This window comes from Lissotriton vulgaris, chromosome 4_1 (genome assembly GCF_964263255.1).
Source record: "Lissotriton vulgaris chromosome 4_1, aLisVul1.2, whole genome shotgun sequence".
NCBI classification, from domain to species: Eukaryota; Metazoa; Chordata; class Amphibia; order Caudata; family Salamandridae; genus Lissotriton; species Lissotriton vulgaris.
Window position 1 is genome coordinate 1,888,936,630 of NC_141691.1, and position 15,573 is coordinate 1,888,952,202.

At 45.4% G+C, this 15,573-nt stretch overlaps 1 protein-coding gene across 2 annotated transcripts in view; it reads left to right on the forward strand.

The window, feature by feature from the left end:
* The window catches only part of LOC147724677 (elongation factor 1-alpha-like), a 34,862-nt gene that overhangs the window by 5,882 nt on the left and 13,407 nt on the right, over positions 1–15,573 (forward strand). The window contains exons 5-7 of one of the 2 annotated variants that reach the window (XM_086966216.1): positions 511–767; positions 2,459–2,693; positions 3,818–4,437. In XM_086966216.1, coding sequence (XP_086822342.1) covers positions 511–767; positions 2,459–2,693; positions 3,818–3,930 — 605 coding nt within the window. In that variant the 3' untranslated portion in view covers positions 3,931–4,437. Of the gene's footprint in view, positions 1–510; positions 768–2,458; positions 2,694–3,817; positions 4,438–15,573 lie in introns of those variants that run through there. The other variant, XM_086966217.1, reaches the window with a different exon arrangement.

The following is a 15,573-nucleotide window of genomic DNA, read 5'->3' on the forward strand; positions in this document are numbered from 1 at the left end:
ATCTGGATGTACATCAAATATGACCCTGATGTAGAGATGCTATTATAGTGATGAATCGCGGGAGGGGGTTGTTTAATCACATTGATGTGTGGTAGTAGTGCAAGCACATCAAGCAGAACTTGTAGAAAATCTCCAGTGTTACCAAAAAATTAGTTTTGGTGGAATTAAAATTTCTTTTTTTTTGTTTGAATTCTTGGTCCTGTAAATGTGTGTTTTACAGAACACCAACAAAATTGCTTAGGCCAGGGTCCTATAATTCAGTTGGGTCTCCAGGTTCACACAATTATGTGGAAGTTAACAGATTTCGAAAGTTTAAGAACGACTAGGGTAGACTAGGAATCTACAATGGCATGTTTAAATTTGGATCCTTGACTTTTTGTGAAGATGATGGTTCATAGTTCTAAAGCAGTCTGGGGATCTGTTAAATAATTTGTCACCAAAGCATAGCCGGTGAATGCCAAGTAAAGAACAATTTTTTTTTTTTAAGATGACTTGTGCTTTGTTTCTTAGGAATTGGCACTGTCCCTGTTGGGAAAGTTGAAACTGGAACCCTTAAGCCAGGCATGACCATTACATTTGCACCATCTAATTTTACGGCTGAAGTTAAGTCTATTGAGATGCACCATGAACCGCTTCAAATGGCTCTACCGGGATTCAATGTAGGTTTCAACGTAAAAAACATTGCCGTCAAAAACCTAAGGCGTGGGAATGTTGTAGGTAACTCTAAAGCTGACCCACCAACTGGAACATCTAGTTTCAGTGCACAGGTTAGTATCATGGGTTGAGTTCTTATACAGTTAATCTTGGTATTCTTTTGTAGTTTTCTCTACAGCAAATGGAGACCTAAATGGGGCGTATTTCAAAGTAAATCTTGTTTAGCTGGTGGCTTGGACTGGGAGCTTGCCCCGGTAGCTGGCATTCCTAGCTGTAATGTTAAAAATGCAATGTGTGGGTGGAGGGGAGGTTGACAGTCTCTTGTAATTGTATCCCAATAGTAATATGCTTAACTAGTTCTGTAAGAGCTTTCAATTCTGATTAGAAACTAATCATCCAGTAGGCTCCCCCTTGAATGTGGGGTGCCTCAGGGGTCTGCGCTCAGTCCCACATTGTTTAATGTGTACGTCCGCCCCCTGGCCGTGATGGCCCGGGAACGTAAGATACAATTAATATCATATGCGGACGATACACAACTTATCTTTAACTTCAACAACAATGTGACAGACCAAATGAAGTTTCAAGAAGACATTTTGGCCATTTCTAAATGGCTATCGAACAACTGCCTTCAATTAAACTCCTCCAAAACAGAGCTACTTCTGATTGGCAATGGCACACAGACATGGGATGAGCACTGGTGGCCTCCTGCGCTGGGACCAGCTCCCATACCCAAGGAGCTGGTAAAAAATCTAGGAGTGATGCTTGACAACTCTCAATTTGGACTCCCATGCCAAAAAAGTGGCGGGCATCTGCTACGGGCGCCTGCACTCTCTCAGACCGATCTTGGGGTTCTCCGAACCCCCAACTCGTCAACTCATAGTCCAGGTTTCAGTCCTTTCTCACCTGGACTATTGCAACTCTCTCATGCTAGGATCCAACACGACTACAATAAATAGGATGCAAAGAGCGCAAAATGCCGCTGCTCGTGTTTTATTTGCTCTGCCCAAAACCTGTCACACTTCCCCTTTTCTTCGGCGATTACATTGGTTTCCTATAAAGCAACGCATTCAATTCAAAACCCTATGTCTTACCCATAAAATCTTGTATAGCGCCGGCCCCCAAACTCTTCAAGGACTATGCTCCTTTTACACCCCTACGCGCGCACTTCGCTCAGCAGACCTTTTCTTAGCACGTATCATTAAGATACGGAGGAGCAGAGCTGGTGGCCGCTCTTTCAGGTATTTGGCCCCTAAACTTTGGAATTCCATCCCCTTAAAAGCTCGAGCCACCTCAAATCATCTGTTATTTAGCAAACTTATAAAAACTTGGTTGTTTGCATCCATCTAATACACCCTGTCGCATTAGTGGTAGGCATGTCCGCAAGCGCTGGGACGCCCCGTTGCTAGGGTAGCCATGCGCCTAACAAGATTCCGTAACATAACATCTGGTGACCCCCTCCCTAAGCTGGTTGCAGTTTACGTGGGCAAAGAAAGGAGGGGTATCATGTTTGCCAGGCCTTGATGTTCTAAATTACACTTTGTATGCTGTTCACCTGAGCAAGAGACAACACATAGCCTAGGATTAAGAAATGGGACAACACATAGCCTAGGATTAAGAAATGGAACTTTGTGACATTGCTTCTGTGGGACAATTGGTATCTGTTTTGGATTCTACAATTGCAATTTTAAGTCTGATCTATGATGGATTATTTATAAGAATCCAGTTCCAAAAACAAATCTTGCTGATTGTTTAATTTGACCTTTTTGTTATACAGGATATAGTAACCTCTGCCTTCATAATTTAGGTGATCATTTTGAACCACCCAGGATTTATAAAGACTGGCTACTCGCCAGTTATCGACTGTCACACTGCTCATGTCACCTGCAAGTTTGCTGAGTTTGAGGAGAAGCTTGACCGTCGGTCTGGTAAGAAACTTGAGGATCACCCCGTTCAGTTGAAGTCTGGAGATGCTGCAGTGGTCAAGCTTGTTCCTCATAAACCCATCTGCGTGGAGCGTTTCTATGATTACCCACCTTTAGGTTGGTATGGCTCACTATTTATGCAATGCTTTAGTTGTTTTGGGGGCAATGGTGGAATCTTTCATTATGCAGCACTTTAACATCTGAGTAAACTATTCAGGGCATTTGAGGTCCTGGTTGGCAACATGGTAACATCGCAGGAAATTGTATGGCACAGTCCATCCTTTTGGAAGTTTTCAATGTTTTTGCATCTTCTGCTTGTCTAATGGAATTTCTAGTCGTGGAGAAGTCACTGGAACAGGTGAAGTCTCCAGTCTGCCTTACTACAATGGAGTCTAAATGTCGGAATGCACTAGAAGCAATAGCAAGTTGAAGGTCTAAATGAAATTGCTGGCCAAACTAAACTGCATACTGGTAGTGGCATGTGTAGGATAGGTTTTCTTAACTTTAACCAGTCTGCTTTAGTTGGGCGTAACTGATCTGTAGCATGTCATCTGGTACACGCCATTAAGCCTTCTCTACTCCATAGGGAATTGTTGGAAACAGATCCTCCTTTCTTCTGCAGAAGATCCCATTTTAAGATGGAACTGGCTTGTTTGTGGAACTATGTTCTACAATTAAATTGTCCTCTGCAGGTTTAACAAGCATTTCAATATAGGTACTGTAGTAGGCTTGCTTCATCCTATGGCAGTTCTAATGTGCTTGAATGTCGTATACCGAGGGCGTTTAACCAAGGTTCACTCCCTTGTTTGTATGTGAAGGTACTGCACGTCAGTCACCGTTCAATCTGGCATAGGCCTAGCCAGAGCTGGAACTTGGCATCTTGTTTATCTGAGTTGCTGTCTTTTCCACTTGAGGCTTCAGGATGTGTAACTAAAGGTAAACAAATGGTAAAGTATCCTCCTGTGCCAGCTTTTGAAACATTCCAGTGTACTGCCCCAGTGGCTCCACCATTAGACTCGAGAAAATGGGTATTGGTTGTTCAGTTTTGCGCTTATTTTGCATATTAAATGTACTTTAACATTCTTAATTTATGCTTAGTGACTACCATTAAGGGGCAGGTGTAGTTGCTGTCTTACCTATTCTGCATAAGAGCACAGTATTTTGTCTTTTCGGAGTAGTGGGGTTTGCTAGAATTCCTAATTTAGCAGTGCTATTTTACAGTGATGTATTTTGCATTTCAGGACGCTTTGCAGCTCGTGACTTGAAGCAGACTGTTGCTGTCGGGGTGATTAAAGCTGTGGAGAGGAAATCTAGTAACACTGCAAAAAAGACTCAGAAAATTGTAGAAGCATAAATGACAATTATTTCTTTTTCTTTAAAGGTATTTTAGTTTCAAAAACTTTGATTTAAATTTTAGTTTGCGCAATGTATCCTTGTTTAGGTATGAAGATGGTCCAACAATTTGGTTTTGTGTATGAGAAGCAGCAGTTGAGAATTGGCCATGTAATAGGGAAGAGTGTACGCGTTTGACTCTTGTTTGACAAATGTATGCTAAATTCATGAACTGCACTTAACTTTAAGTCTTACAGCACTGTTTCATTGAATAAAGTTGCAGCTACATTGAATACTGTTGTAGCAGAATCTTATTCAGCTTCTTGATGATTACCATCAGGACTGCCCTGTACATTGGTGATGTTGCAGCAATAAAGGAATGCTTTAATGGAAGTTTTGAAAGGTATTGAGTTCTGTTTCTCATGCGCTACTTGGGTTGTATCTATTCCTCATCTACCCAATGCTTGTGTACATTAAAGAGTAGGCTAAGCTCAGATTGAGTGTAATTAAAGAGGTTTTCAGGCCATGCTCTAAGGTTCCTTTTCTGCCCTGCATTCTGGGAAGATCCTGAACTGATTGCATCAGTTTGCACCCAATTAAGTATGAAATGTGTAACTAGTCTTCACTGGGTTATTGGGAGAAGTATAATTCCTTATCCTTACAGCTCCTTCTCTTAGGAGCAGTTTGGTGCCTTCTTTCAGGATGCAGTGCTCCCTCAGTGCTGAGCTGTTTGACCTGAGCGTTGTCGGGTTTCGCGCTGTGGCTGGAGTGCCCCAGCAACTGGTTTGAACCGGGGTATACACAGGGACACCTTGTGTGCCCCAGGCATGTCTCATTCCTTTCAGCCTGCCCTACCTAAACACACAAAATCCTGTCTGGGGTGGTGCTAGCACCTCCCAAGGCAGGAAAGCCTTTGTCCAGGCCTCCCAGCAGCAGGAGGTCATACTAGTGTCTGTGGGGGCAGCATCAACTTTGTGATGCTGAGGCTCGAGTTAACTTTAACCGGGGTTCAGTTACATACATGTCGTGTCCCTCTAAAAGGGTGGAATGCTACCCGTTGCCAGAATTGGCGAGGGGGTAGTATTCCAATTCGTACGGAACCTTACTCGACATGTTTTGATAATGCTATGCCAAAGAGAGCAATAACCGCGAGGATTATAATGCAAGAGTATATGGTATAGCATTATCATGGAAACAGCTAAAGGACTTGGTTCCGAAAGCTGTAGACAGGCTTAGCTCACGCTAGAGCACCACCTCACATAATTCCAAGCACTCTGCCTCCAGGATTGTTAGGCCTGCTATAGGAGTGACTTATAGTATGCCTATATCTAACCCTACAATGGAAACATACTCCTCTATCTAAAGCAAAGGGTGATTACACCACCTTGCCCCAGCTTTGTTACCAGCCAGTTGTGTGTTTAGATGGCCAGCCAGGGGTGGCACAATACATGCTGCAGCCCCTGGAGTGCACTTATTCCCTGGGTACCTATGGTACACTGTACAAGGACTTACAAGTGACCCAAAACCAATTGGTAAATGCACAGATTAATTAGTGAGTGGTATTGTATCAGTTTAGGAGAAACTTAATGACAGCTCTCTAATGGCACTGCCCCTCCCCCAGAGCAACTGCAGAGTGCACGGCCAGCTGGTGCCCCAGCACTCTGATAGACCAACACTTCTGCCCAGGCTGTGGTGTTGCCTCTGACGCTGCCTGCGGTCCACAGTGCCTAGAGTCTGGGATCTCCACGTTCCAGAGATTTGAATGGGTACTGCTGTAAGTGAACGAATAACATTTAATCTCCGCTACCGGAAGCAGAGACAGCACTTTTTCAATTGCTCCTTTTAAAATGTTCATTATTTGATTCTTAATGGCATCAAAATGCTCCTCTATCCTTTTCCCTTAACCTTCACATGAATCGGGGAGGTCAGCTGCACACAGGTGTCTTCGTTCACTTTGTTAAATATCAGCCAAGTCGCCCTTGGCTGAACCTTTTATCAAAAAAGACCGTCCACTTGCACGCGCGCCCAGCATCTGTCTTCAATTACCGTGGCCCTGACAGCTGGTAATTGAAGAACTATGCCCTTCTGCTGCTCGTGTCGGCACGGAATATGCACTAGGTGGAGTAACTCTTAACGCCTGTGGCCTATTGCGTGCTCTCGTGTAAAAACACACGTGAGGGCCAATTGCCATGCAGCTGGCAGCAAAAATCACGAGCTTTCAGGAATTCGGTAGGTACAATTTTCGAAGCCCTCAGAAAAGACTTGAGCCACGCCCACTTCGTGGGACGTAGGCCAAGCCCTGATGAGGTTCTTTGTAGACTGTAGAGGCCATAGTGCTGTGACTAAAACCAATGCACACCCAATTGCTAGGGCAGATACTGATTGACAGGTTGGGAGCAGCGAAGTATTTGTACTTTTGATCTCATATCGGGATACTGGCAGATAGGCCTGTCTCCAGGAGCAAAAAACAAATATGCATTTTCAACCCAGATGGGTCATAATCAGTTCACTGTGATTCCCTTTGGTTTGGAAAATGTACCTGCCACTTTTGAAAGGTTGGTGAAGAAATCCCTTGCTGGAATGTAATTCTTTAGTGCAGCCTATTCTGCTTTAGCTCCACCTAGCAGAATTACCTGATCCAACTGGGAAAAAATACCACAGGCTTAGAGCTGCAGACCTCGCTATCCTGGCAAGCAAGTGCCAGATAGGGCATGGACTTGGGCCAATTTGTTCGTGGAGGCCTGGTACAACCCTTCCAGCCCCGGATGCAGAGCATTCCGGACTAGGTGGCTCTAACAAGCCAGTTTTAAGTCGTACCTTCCTTGAATTGACTTGGTACTATAGGAGGTTTGTGCAGTATTATAGCACCATTGTGACACCTCTGAGAATCTGCTTCCAAAATAATGCCCAAGAAGGCGAACTGGACAATGAGCTGTCAAAGGGCTTTTGACTATTTATTAATTATAAAGCGCCTGGTGACCCGAGGGCATCCCCGCGCTATAGAGTTGTAAGAACCAGGAGGAGGAAGGGCCGGAGAACTATTTGGGGAATAAAAAGGTTTTTAGTTTTTTTCGGAACAGGGCGTGACAGGGTTCCAGACGCAGATTGCAGGGGAGTGCGTTCCAACCTGAAGAGGCTTTGACCGAGAAGCGATGTCCACCGGTCCGAGCCTTTTTAAATTTTGGGACGATGGCCAGATGTTCATCGTCAGAACGCAGTGTTCTTGGGGCTTTGTATGGGGCGACTAGGTCTTTCAGGGCGGCTGGGCCGGCACCATTGATGAGTTTATGGCTGGTGCACAAGGCTTTAAACTCCACTCGCTGGCGAACCGGAAGCCAGTGCAGAGCCCTGAGGGCCGGTTTGGCAGAGGCTCTGGGAGGAAGGTTCATGATGAGCCTTGCCGCAGCATTTTGTGCACGTTGGAGTTTGGCCAAGGTAAAATCCGGGGCGCCGAGGTAAACGGCGTTGCTGTAGTCAATCCGGGCTAAGATGAGCCCTTGAACCAGGAGTTTCCTGGACAGGGGGGGAAGGAGGGGGAGAATTTTGCGGATTGACCGCAGAAGGCCAAAACATGTTCCAGCGGTCTTGGTTGCCTGGGTCTTCATGGTGAGGGTCGGTTCCAGCCAGACACCTAGCATTTTGATTTCTGTCTTTGGTGTGGGTATCTCACCAAAGGCGTCCGGCCAAACCGAGGGAGGGATGGAGGACCATTTGTTGCCCAGAAGCATAACCTCGGTTTTTGCACCGTTTAGCTTCAGGGAGGATTTGCACATCCAGGTGTAAATGTCCTGGAGACAGTTCAGCAGGTTATCTGGGTGTTTATCTAGCTGGGAGAGAGACGACAAGTTGGGTGTCGTCAGCGTAGTTTACTATTTTTATCCCGTAGGGGGTCACGACGTCTTCCAGAGGGGCCATATAGACATTAAACAGGGTGGGACTAAGCGAAGACCCCTGGGGAACTCCACAAGTGAGTGGTAGGGGGTCTGAGCGAGAGTTGCCGTCCCACACCTGAAATGAACGGCCAGATAGAAAGGAGTCAATCCAAGCATGTGCAGTTCCCACAATTCCTGCCCTGGCCAGGCGATGTAAAAGGACGCGTTGATCAACCGTATCAAAGGCGGCACTGAGGTCCAGGAGGATCACTGCCACTGATCCTCCTGAATCCAGAATGCACCTTGACTCCTCGATGACTGAGAGGAGGGCTGTATCCGTGCCCTGGCCGGGCCGAAAGCCTGTTTGGGATGGACGCAGGATTTTGTTGGTCTCAAGGAATTGGGAGAGTTGCGAACTGACTAGTTTCTCAGCCAACTTGCTGATACAGGGAAGGAGTGATATAGGTCTGTAGTTGGTCATGTCGCCCGGGTTCAAGTGGGGCTTTTTAAGCAAGGCCTTGACGACCGCGTTTTTCCAGTTGGGAGGCACTGCGCCTTGGAGGAGGGAGATGTTAATGAGATCCCTGATGGTAGGGGATATGCTGGGAGACACAGATTTTAAAAGTCTGGTCGGGGCCGGATCAAGGGGTGAGCCACTTTTCATTTTGGCTAACGTGGAGATGACCTCACTGAGGGAGACTGCTCTAAAGGAGGACAGCCGTGGGCTGTAAGTGCAGGCCTCTGTATCATCAAAATTATGGGAGGTGATGGTGGGGAGAGTCCAGTATCCGCGAAATTTTTGAGTCGAAAAAGGAGGCAACGTCGTTGCTTCTGTCCGGAGGGGCGTGGGAATCAGCGGGTGCCGAGGGAATATTGAGGAGTTCCTTGACAATCAAGAAGGATTCTTTCGCCGAATTAGTGGCATTTTGTATTCTTTTGTCATAATATCCTGCCTTGGCTAGTTTGATAGCCGATTTATAGTGTCTTACCGTACTGTTGTAATTATCTTTGTTACTGTGGAGCCAGTCCTTTCTCCACTGTCTCTCAGCCTTTTTGCATTTTTTGCGGAGGTCACGGAGGTCAGAGGTGTACCAGGGGGCCTGGCCCTTTATCCTGTTTTTAATCTCCCGATTTTTTTTTTATGGGGATGATACTGTCGAGAGAGGATACAATCCAATCTCTGACTTGTGAGTCGGCAGTGGAGTCCTCCGTGAGGATAGGGGTCGAAGCGTCCAGGGCTATGGACCAGTCCTCCACCGAGAGTCTGGCCCACGCTCGGTCTCTGGTGAAAGTAGGGGGTTTTTGAGGCTTCTTGAATGCTCCAGGGAGGTGGGTCGTGACCAGAAAATGGTCCGTCCATGGGAGAGGTTGAGAATTGATAAAAAGGAGGGAGGGGATGTTGGAAAACACCGGGTCGAGAAGATGCCCTTTCGTGTGTGTTGGGCCAGAGTTAGCAAGGAGCAGACCAAAGGCCGCTAGTTCGCCGATAAGGTCGGCTGCTCCTGCGCAAAGAGGATCCTCGAAATGAATGTTTAAGTCGCCTGTTATAAGGAAGTTGGATGTCAGGTGTGCCGAGGAGGAAACCGTTTCCAAAAGGGCGGCCGTGAAGGGGCCAGAGTGGCCAGGCGGCCGATATACCAGGAGGCCTGACAGGGAGTTAGTCGAGGAAAGGTGAATCGTGAAGAGACAGCTCTCAGAGTCCTGAATCGCACAGTCTTTGATTCGACAGGTGAAGTGGTCTCTGTGGATTATGGCTAATCCACCTCCTCTACCTAGAGGGCGTGGTTGAGACATGATAAGGAAGCCCGGGGTAGGGCAAGAACTATATCTGCGTTGGAATGCTCTGTAATCCACGTTTCTGTGAGGAGAAGTATGTCCAGATTGAGGTCGACAATGAGATGATTAATGAGCAAGGCATGTTTAGGAAGCGATCTGCAGTTGAGGGTAGAAATTATAAGTACTGGGGGTGAAACCGGAGATTTCGGTAGTATTAAATTTCCTGGTATGCATTTGTTGCAGCTGGAAAAAGGGACAGTAGGGTCATGAAGTGCAAGACAAGTATTGTTTTTAGTGGGTCTTAGGCTGAGTAGCTCTTTCCGCGAGTAGCTTACCTTTGTGGCAGTGGGGACAGGCATAGCGTTTGGCCCTAGGCCCGGCTGGTCGCGGACGGGCGCAGACGGGCTTGCCTTAGGCGCGCCTTCGGCGCGCAAACGGCGCTCCCGCTGCGCTCGTCCGCTGCGCTTGTGTGGCCGACACATTTATGGCAATGTAGGGGGCGTGGCCTCGCAGGGGGCGTGGCTCGCCTTCGAACCGCGATGGCGGTGTGTTTGACGATCCTGTCTCAGCACTGGTTGCCGCTGTCTCAGGAGTGCCTCAGAGGGTCTGCTTGGCGCGTGAGGGCAGCGCTTTTCAGTGCAGGTGAGGTTAAAAGTGGCCAGAACACAAGCATACAAGTGATTTTTTTTAAAAAGAGCAAAAGTGCCGTCCTCCGGCTTTCCGCCTCAGAGGAGATTACAAAGTGATGTTTGTTGCGCTGCTATCAGCGTTTATATACGATTCCTGGGTGGGCGTGGCCTCGCAGGGGGCGTGGCTCGCCTACGAACCCCGATGGCGGTGTGTTTGACGATCCTGTCTCAGCGCTGGTTGCCGCTGTCTCAGGAGTGCCTCAGAGGGTCTGCTTGGCGCGTGAGGGCAGCGCTTTTCAGTGCAGGTGAGGTAAAAGTGGCCAGAACACAAGCATACAAGTGGTTTTTTTAAAAAGTGCAAGAGTCCAAGAAACAATGTGCTCTCCACCTGTTCTGAAAGATCCAGATTAAGCTAAGCAATTTATGGAGCAGACTGATTTCTCTGAACATGTGATAGAGGCATATACCAAATAAATGACAAAGGTCCGAATCAGCCAGTGGCTTTAATCTGTAGAAAGCTACTCCACAGGAACAGCGTTGGAGTGCCATTGAGGGAAGCCTTTACTGTGGTTTGGTCCCTGAAGAAGCAGACTCTCTACCTTGTTCAAACCAACCACAGGCCTCTCAGTCTGTTAATGTAGGAAAATATCCGTACTTCAAAAAGTATAAGGATAGGAATGGCATAATGCACAAAACCACCTCTGTGTACCACCCCACCGGAAATGGTGAGGTGGAACGGTTCAACTGTGTCGTCAAGGGCATCGTGCAGCTGGTAAAAAATATTGGTTTAGCCTGGAAAAATGAATTGTTCAAAATGGTGTGGGTGTACAGAGTGACTCCAAATGCATGTATGGGCTCAAGTCCATTTGTCTTAATGAGGTAGGACACCCATGTGCAAAGACAATGTTGGATCGCTGGAAACAGCCAGGGGGGCTGAATGGTTTCTGGAGACCGTGAAAGAGAACTCGTTGCGCTCACAAGAAAGTCGCAAGGAGCATCACGATTCGAAATGCAAACCAGAATCACTAGAGGTAGGTGACATGGTTAGAATAAGACGCACAGGGTTCATAGAGACAGGGCCGTTTCTCCCATTAGGCAGGACTAGGCGGCCTAGGGCGGCAAAAGTTTTGGAATCCCCTGTACATTCAGCAAGTGGGTTTAATCTACAGTTCAAGGAAAAAACACGCAATCTTGTCAAAATTACTTTGATAATTAACCGAGATACCCTGGCAACAGAATACCGTCACATATTAAACATGACCCTGTCACCATGTGTTCCTGCAGGCATTAACGTTTCCCTCCTTCAGCACGGGCTAATTGCTCTCAAACCGGCAGATTGCACAACTGTTTTACTTGAAATCATGATATGCTGAAACTGGCCATTCAAGTAACTAACTGGCTTTAGTTGATCGATGCAGTTCTCTTGTTTTGTCTGCTTCCTGAGCACCTGATTGCCTGTTTTATGTACATAGGATACAGTGATATCAGTTGAATATTTCTAGAAAAAACATAGCCAGCTATTCATTATACAGATATATGCACGAGGTTAAATATAGATGAAAATTCCATGTTCTTTCGGCCTGCAGGTGTTGGTAAATTCGTCAGCGTGGGTTTGAGTATAAAAGGAGTCAGGGCTGCATGTTGAAATGAGAAGGACTAGATCGACAGCATCAAATCACCAACTACTCTATAATATATGTGCACTGCTTAAATACACGTTTATCTTTAGATGCAATCCAATAAAGCAAGCTCTCAATTTAATTCATGATGATGGTGTTAAAAGGGCAGCAATATAGTTCCAAAAAAGTAAAGGTCTGAAAAACTGCTGTGAGGGACAAACAGCATAAATGTATTTTTATATCTGTTTATTTCGTAAGCGAAGGTGCCTTTTGAACATGCAGAACTTGCTATTTATGAGTTTATGCCAGATGCTGAGGAAAATATGGACTATTTAGCACGTAATATACAGAGGTTCTTTGGAGCTGGAGCTGGGCTGGAAATAGTAGTAACTTTCAAACTAATTATTTCAAGTCTCCTTTCACCTGTCCTGACCTGTCACCTTCCTTGTATCAGGCCCTTGGTACTAACTCTGATTTAATAGCTAGCCGAGTCAGGGGTACCTTCAGGCACCCCTGACTTGGCTAGTAGCCAACCAATCCTGAGGCACAGAGGACCTCTCAGTGGACTTGACAGTAACAGGAATCGCAAGCTTCTTTCGAATGAACACTCCTAATGCTGCCCCAAAAATCTTGTTTACTTTCTATAGGTGCCAGCCATTGTACTTACCTTAGCGCCTCTGTAGCCAATAGGAAGATGCTGAGAGGTGAAGAGTTGTACAAGAGATCAACCCTGTGATGCTATTGGGGTCACAGGGAGTGTGATGTTCTCCTGGTCTTTTGTTGAATCTAGATAAGGTAGACGTGGCATTTTCTGTTAAATGCTTCCATAATTCACATTCTAAAAAATATATATTATCAATCTAAAAATGAAAACTAAAATAAACCGATTGTATATTAAATGCACACGCCTGTGAAAGAATTTCAGACTTGGGCATATTTCTGAGTACAAATTTGCTTTTACAAGTTCTTGCATTTGATAAGTGTATGATAAAAGTGAACACAAATTGCTTAAATACCAAACTGGGTCAATGATTCCCTTTCAACTAGTGAAAGAGAAAAAACATGTCTTTGAAACCTTTCCCTTATAATCTCATTAAGGTAGACTGAAAGGCGTGAGTGGGAGTGACAATCTGTATTCCAAATCGTTGTACCTTTGTGGACGCCCAGGCCTCGAGGTGCAAGTACTAAAAGGAACGTGTTTTCTGCACGGTCTTCATAAAGACAATTTCCTCGGGTAACAATTTTTCACTCTCCACAGGTACTAATAATGCCTTTAAAAATATAGACATCCAACAAAGCAATTCTCCTTCCAGCAGAAACATTACCCAGTTTTCAAGAGTATATTTATTTAATCATAGCCAAGACATCATTAAAGAAAAAGTTTATGAATGAAATGTTTGAATTATTCTCATCCGCTGGAAACAAATAAGGGTTTGAAACCAATTGATCAAATAGCCCAAAATGCCCATTCAGATTGAGGCCAGATGTATTCAAAACATACATAGTCATGTTCTACTAGGAGCAGTCCAGTCTGAACTAATAGGTCAGATCCCACCTATATGAGAACACAAGTAACCCCGCACTGGTGTTGGCCTTAAAGGGCCACCTTCCTCAGTGAGAAGCAGCTTAAGTCATACTGCAACCTGAGCATGAGTTCTAGGTCTGGGAATACCCATCATACTCAGAACATCTCACAGGGAAAAACAAAAAAGGCACTGGTGGGATCTTTCTATTAAATTCAGCCACTGGTAATTAAATGGTGCATCATCCAAATTCATCCTTTTTTTCGCCCACTAAGCCACTCCAGCCATTTTCAATTCAGTCTTGGGTGAGAGGGGTCAGAAAATTAATGAAGATAGGCAATGCCAATGCAGTCTGGTTGAGAGTCAGAGCACAAGCTGAGCCATCCAACAGCCGGTCCAGTTTGCAGTGTTTATTTTGTTGTGAATTTCAGTTGTATTTAATGTTTGATGGGTTTTTCTTCTAGCCTGGATGACAGGGGGAGAGAGTGATGGTAGTAAAAGGGAGAGGGCCGCATTTCTCAATTCTCGCCTAGGGCGGCAAAAGACCTAGAAACGGCCCTGCATAGAGAAAGGGCAGAGTCGCTACACCCACCCCTTGGAGGCAAAGAAAATATTGTGCAATTCAGCTTTGCTGAGCGACGGTAAGGTATGGCACTTTTCTGCACTCTCTAGGAGTAAGAGAAAGCGTGTGCGGTTGGACCAAGGTGTGGCAGACTTGTACCCAGAACTTGAGGAGGATGGTGTGCATAGAAATATGAGTATGGGAGATGTGCACAGTTTTGATTTTGAAGTAGACACCTATGGTGTTTATTCGGATGTAGACACCCACAGTGTGGATGACCAGACCCAAGGTGTGAATGTGGCACCTGCTGAGGCAACCCTAGATGAGAGTGTAGTTACCAGTGATGCAGGTATGAGGGAGGCTCAGTCATGCCACAGTGAGTCTGCGGTAAATGAGACCAACAGTGAAATCAACACAACCAGGACTGGACGTGCAATTGCGAAACCATGTTGGTTTAAGGATTTTGAGTGTTATTAGCAATGGGTCGCTGGTTACAACTACCTGCAGGGTTATCAGATCTAAAAGGAAATGTACTTGAAAGTGTTATCTTATGCTTAACTGTTTTGCAGTTGTTTAGGTTTCCCCCTCCCTTTTCCCACCTTTGGGAAGGAGATGTGTTGTAAGGTAGGTCTCCCTCTAATCCCTCCCCCCTACTCTTTCCCATCCCCTGGGCACCTTTACCATAGCGCATGCCTACAGTGTTATGATGTATCAGCTGACGTTCTAGACCACCAGCTGATAAGCCTGTCAGTTGAGAATTTTCCAGCCCATGGGTTACAGCGTCTTTAAAATTATTTGCATCAAGCTCTGTCCGTTGTCACTGGTCCAATGTGTATTAAAGTAAAGAGTATGGGCCCTACATAAAGGAGGTACTTTAATCTCTATCCACTGCTAACCAAGGTTATAGGCACTGTGTGGTTTAAAAAATCTTTCTTAAAGAAGCAACCTAACGTCATACCATTTAGTACCAGTACAGCAGGCCAAATGTGCTTTAAAGGGTCCATCAAGTGTAGATAAAAAAATCACATCACTCAGTCCCTGCAGCTCTAACAATGAGTAACAATAGGTTTTCCAGACTGCAATGATGTTTGCTGGGATTTTAAGACTGATTGTGACATCATTCCCCAGGTGGCACAGATATAGTTTACCGCTCCTCACAATACATCACACAATGTTATTGTCCGATGAGCTCAGGAAAACATCTCCAAAGTTATAAAACTCTTTTCTGAGTCCCACGGATGGTGTTCATATCGTTCGGCAATATCACCCTCGTTTAGTCTTGAAATGATGGCGGGTATGTCTTCTAGACCAAAGGTACTGCCACCATGCTAAGAAGAGTGTGAACATGTACACAACTGCAATTCAGTGGATGCCTCTGGATATGAAGTCATCTCAATGGAAAACGGATATTAATGTTCAAAATATGTCCAAGTACTCACATAATAATTCGTAAACCAAGAAAATGAATCAAGGCTATCCCAACATATCGAGAAAAACCTTAGTGCTACAATAAGGAACTTAGCCATATCTTGGTAAGAAAAAAATAGAAACAAACTGTGGGAACATAACATAAACTGTGTTTTTCTGCGTATATCGGTCTCACGTTAGTTGACGGGCGACCCAAAGCCCTATTTAATTTAGTATCAGATGACCTAACTCTAATTAAAACATGGTTTAAGAAACT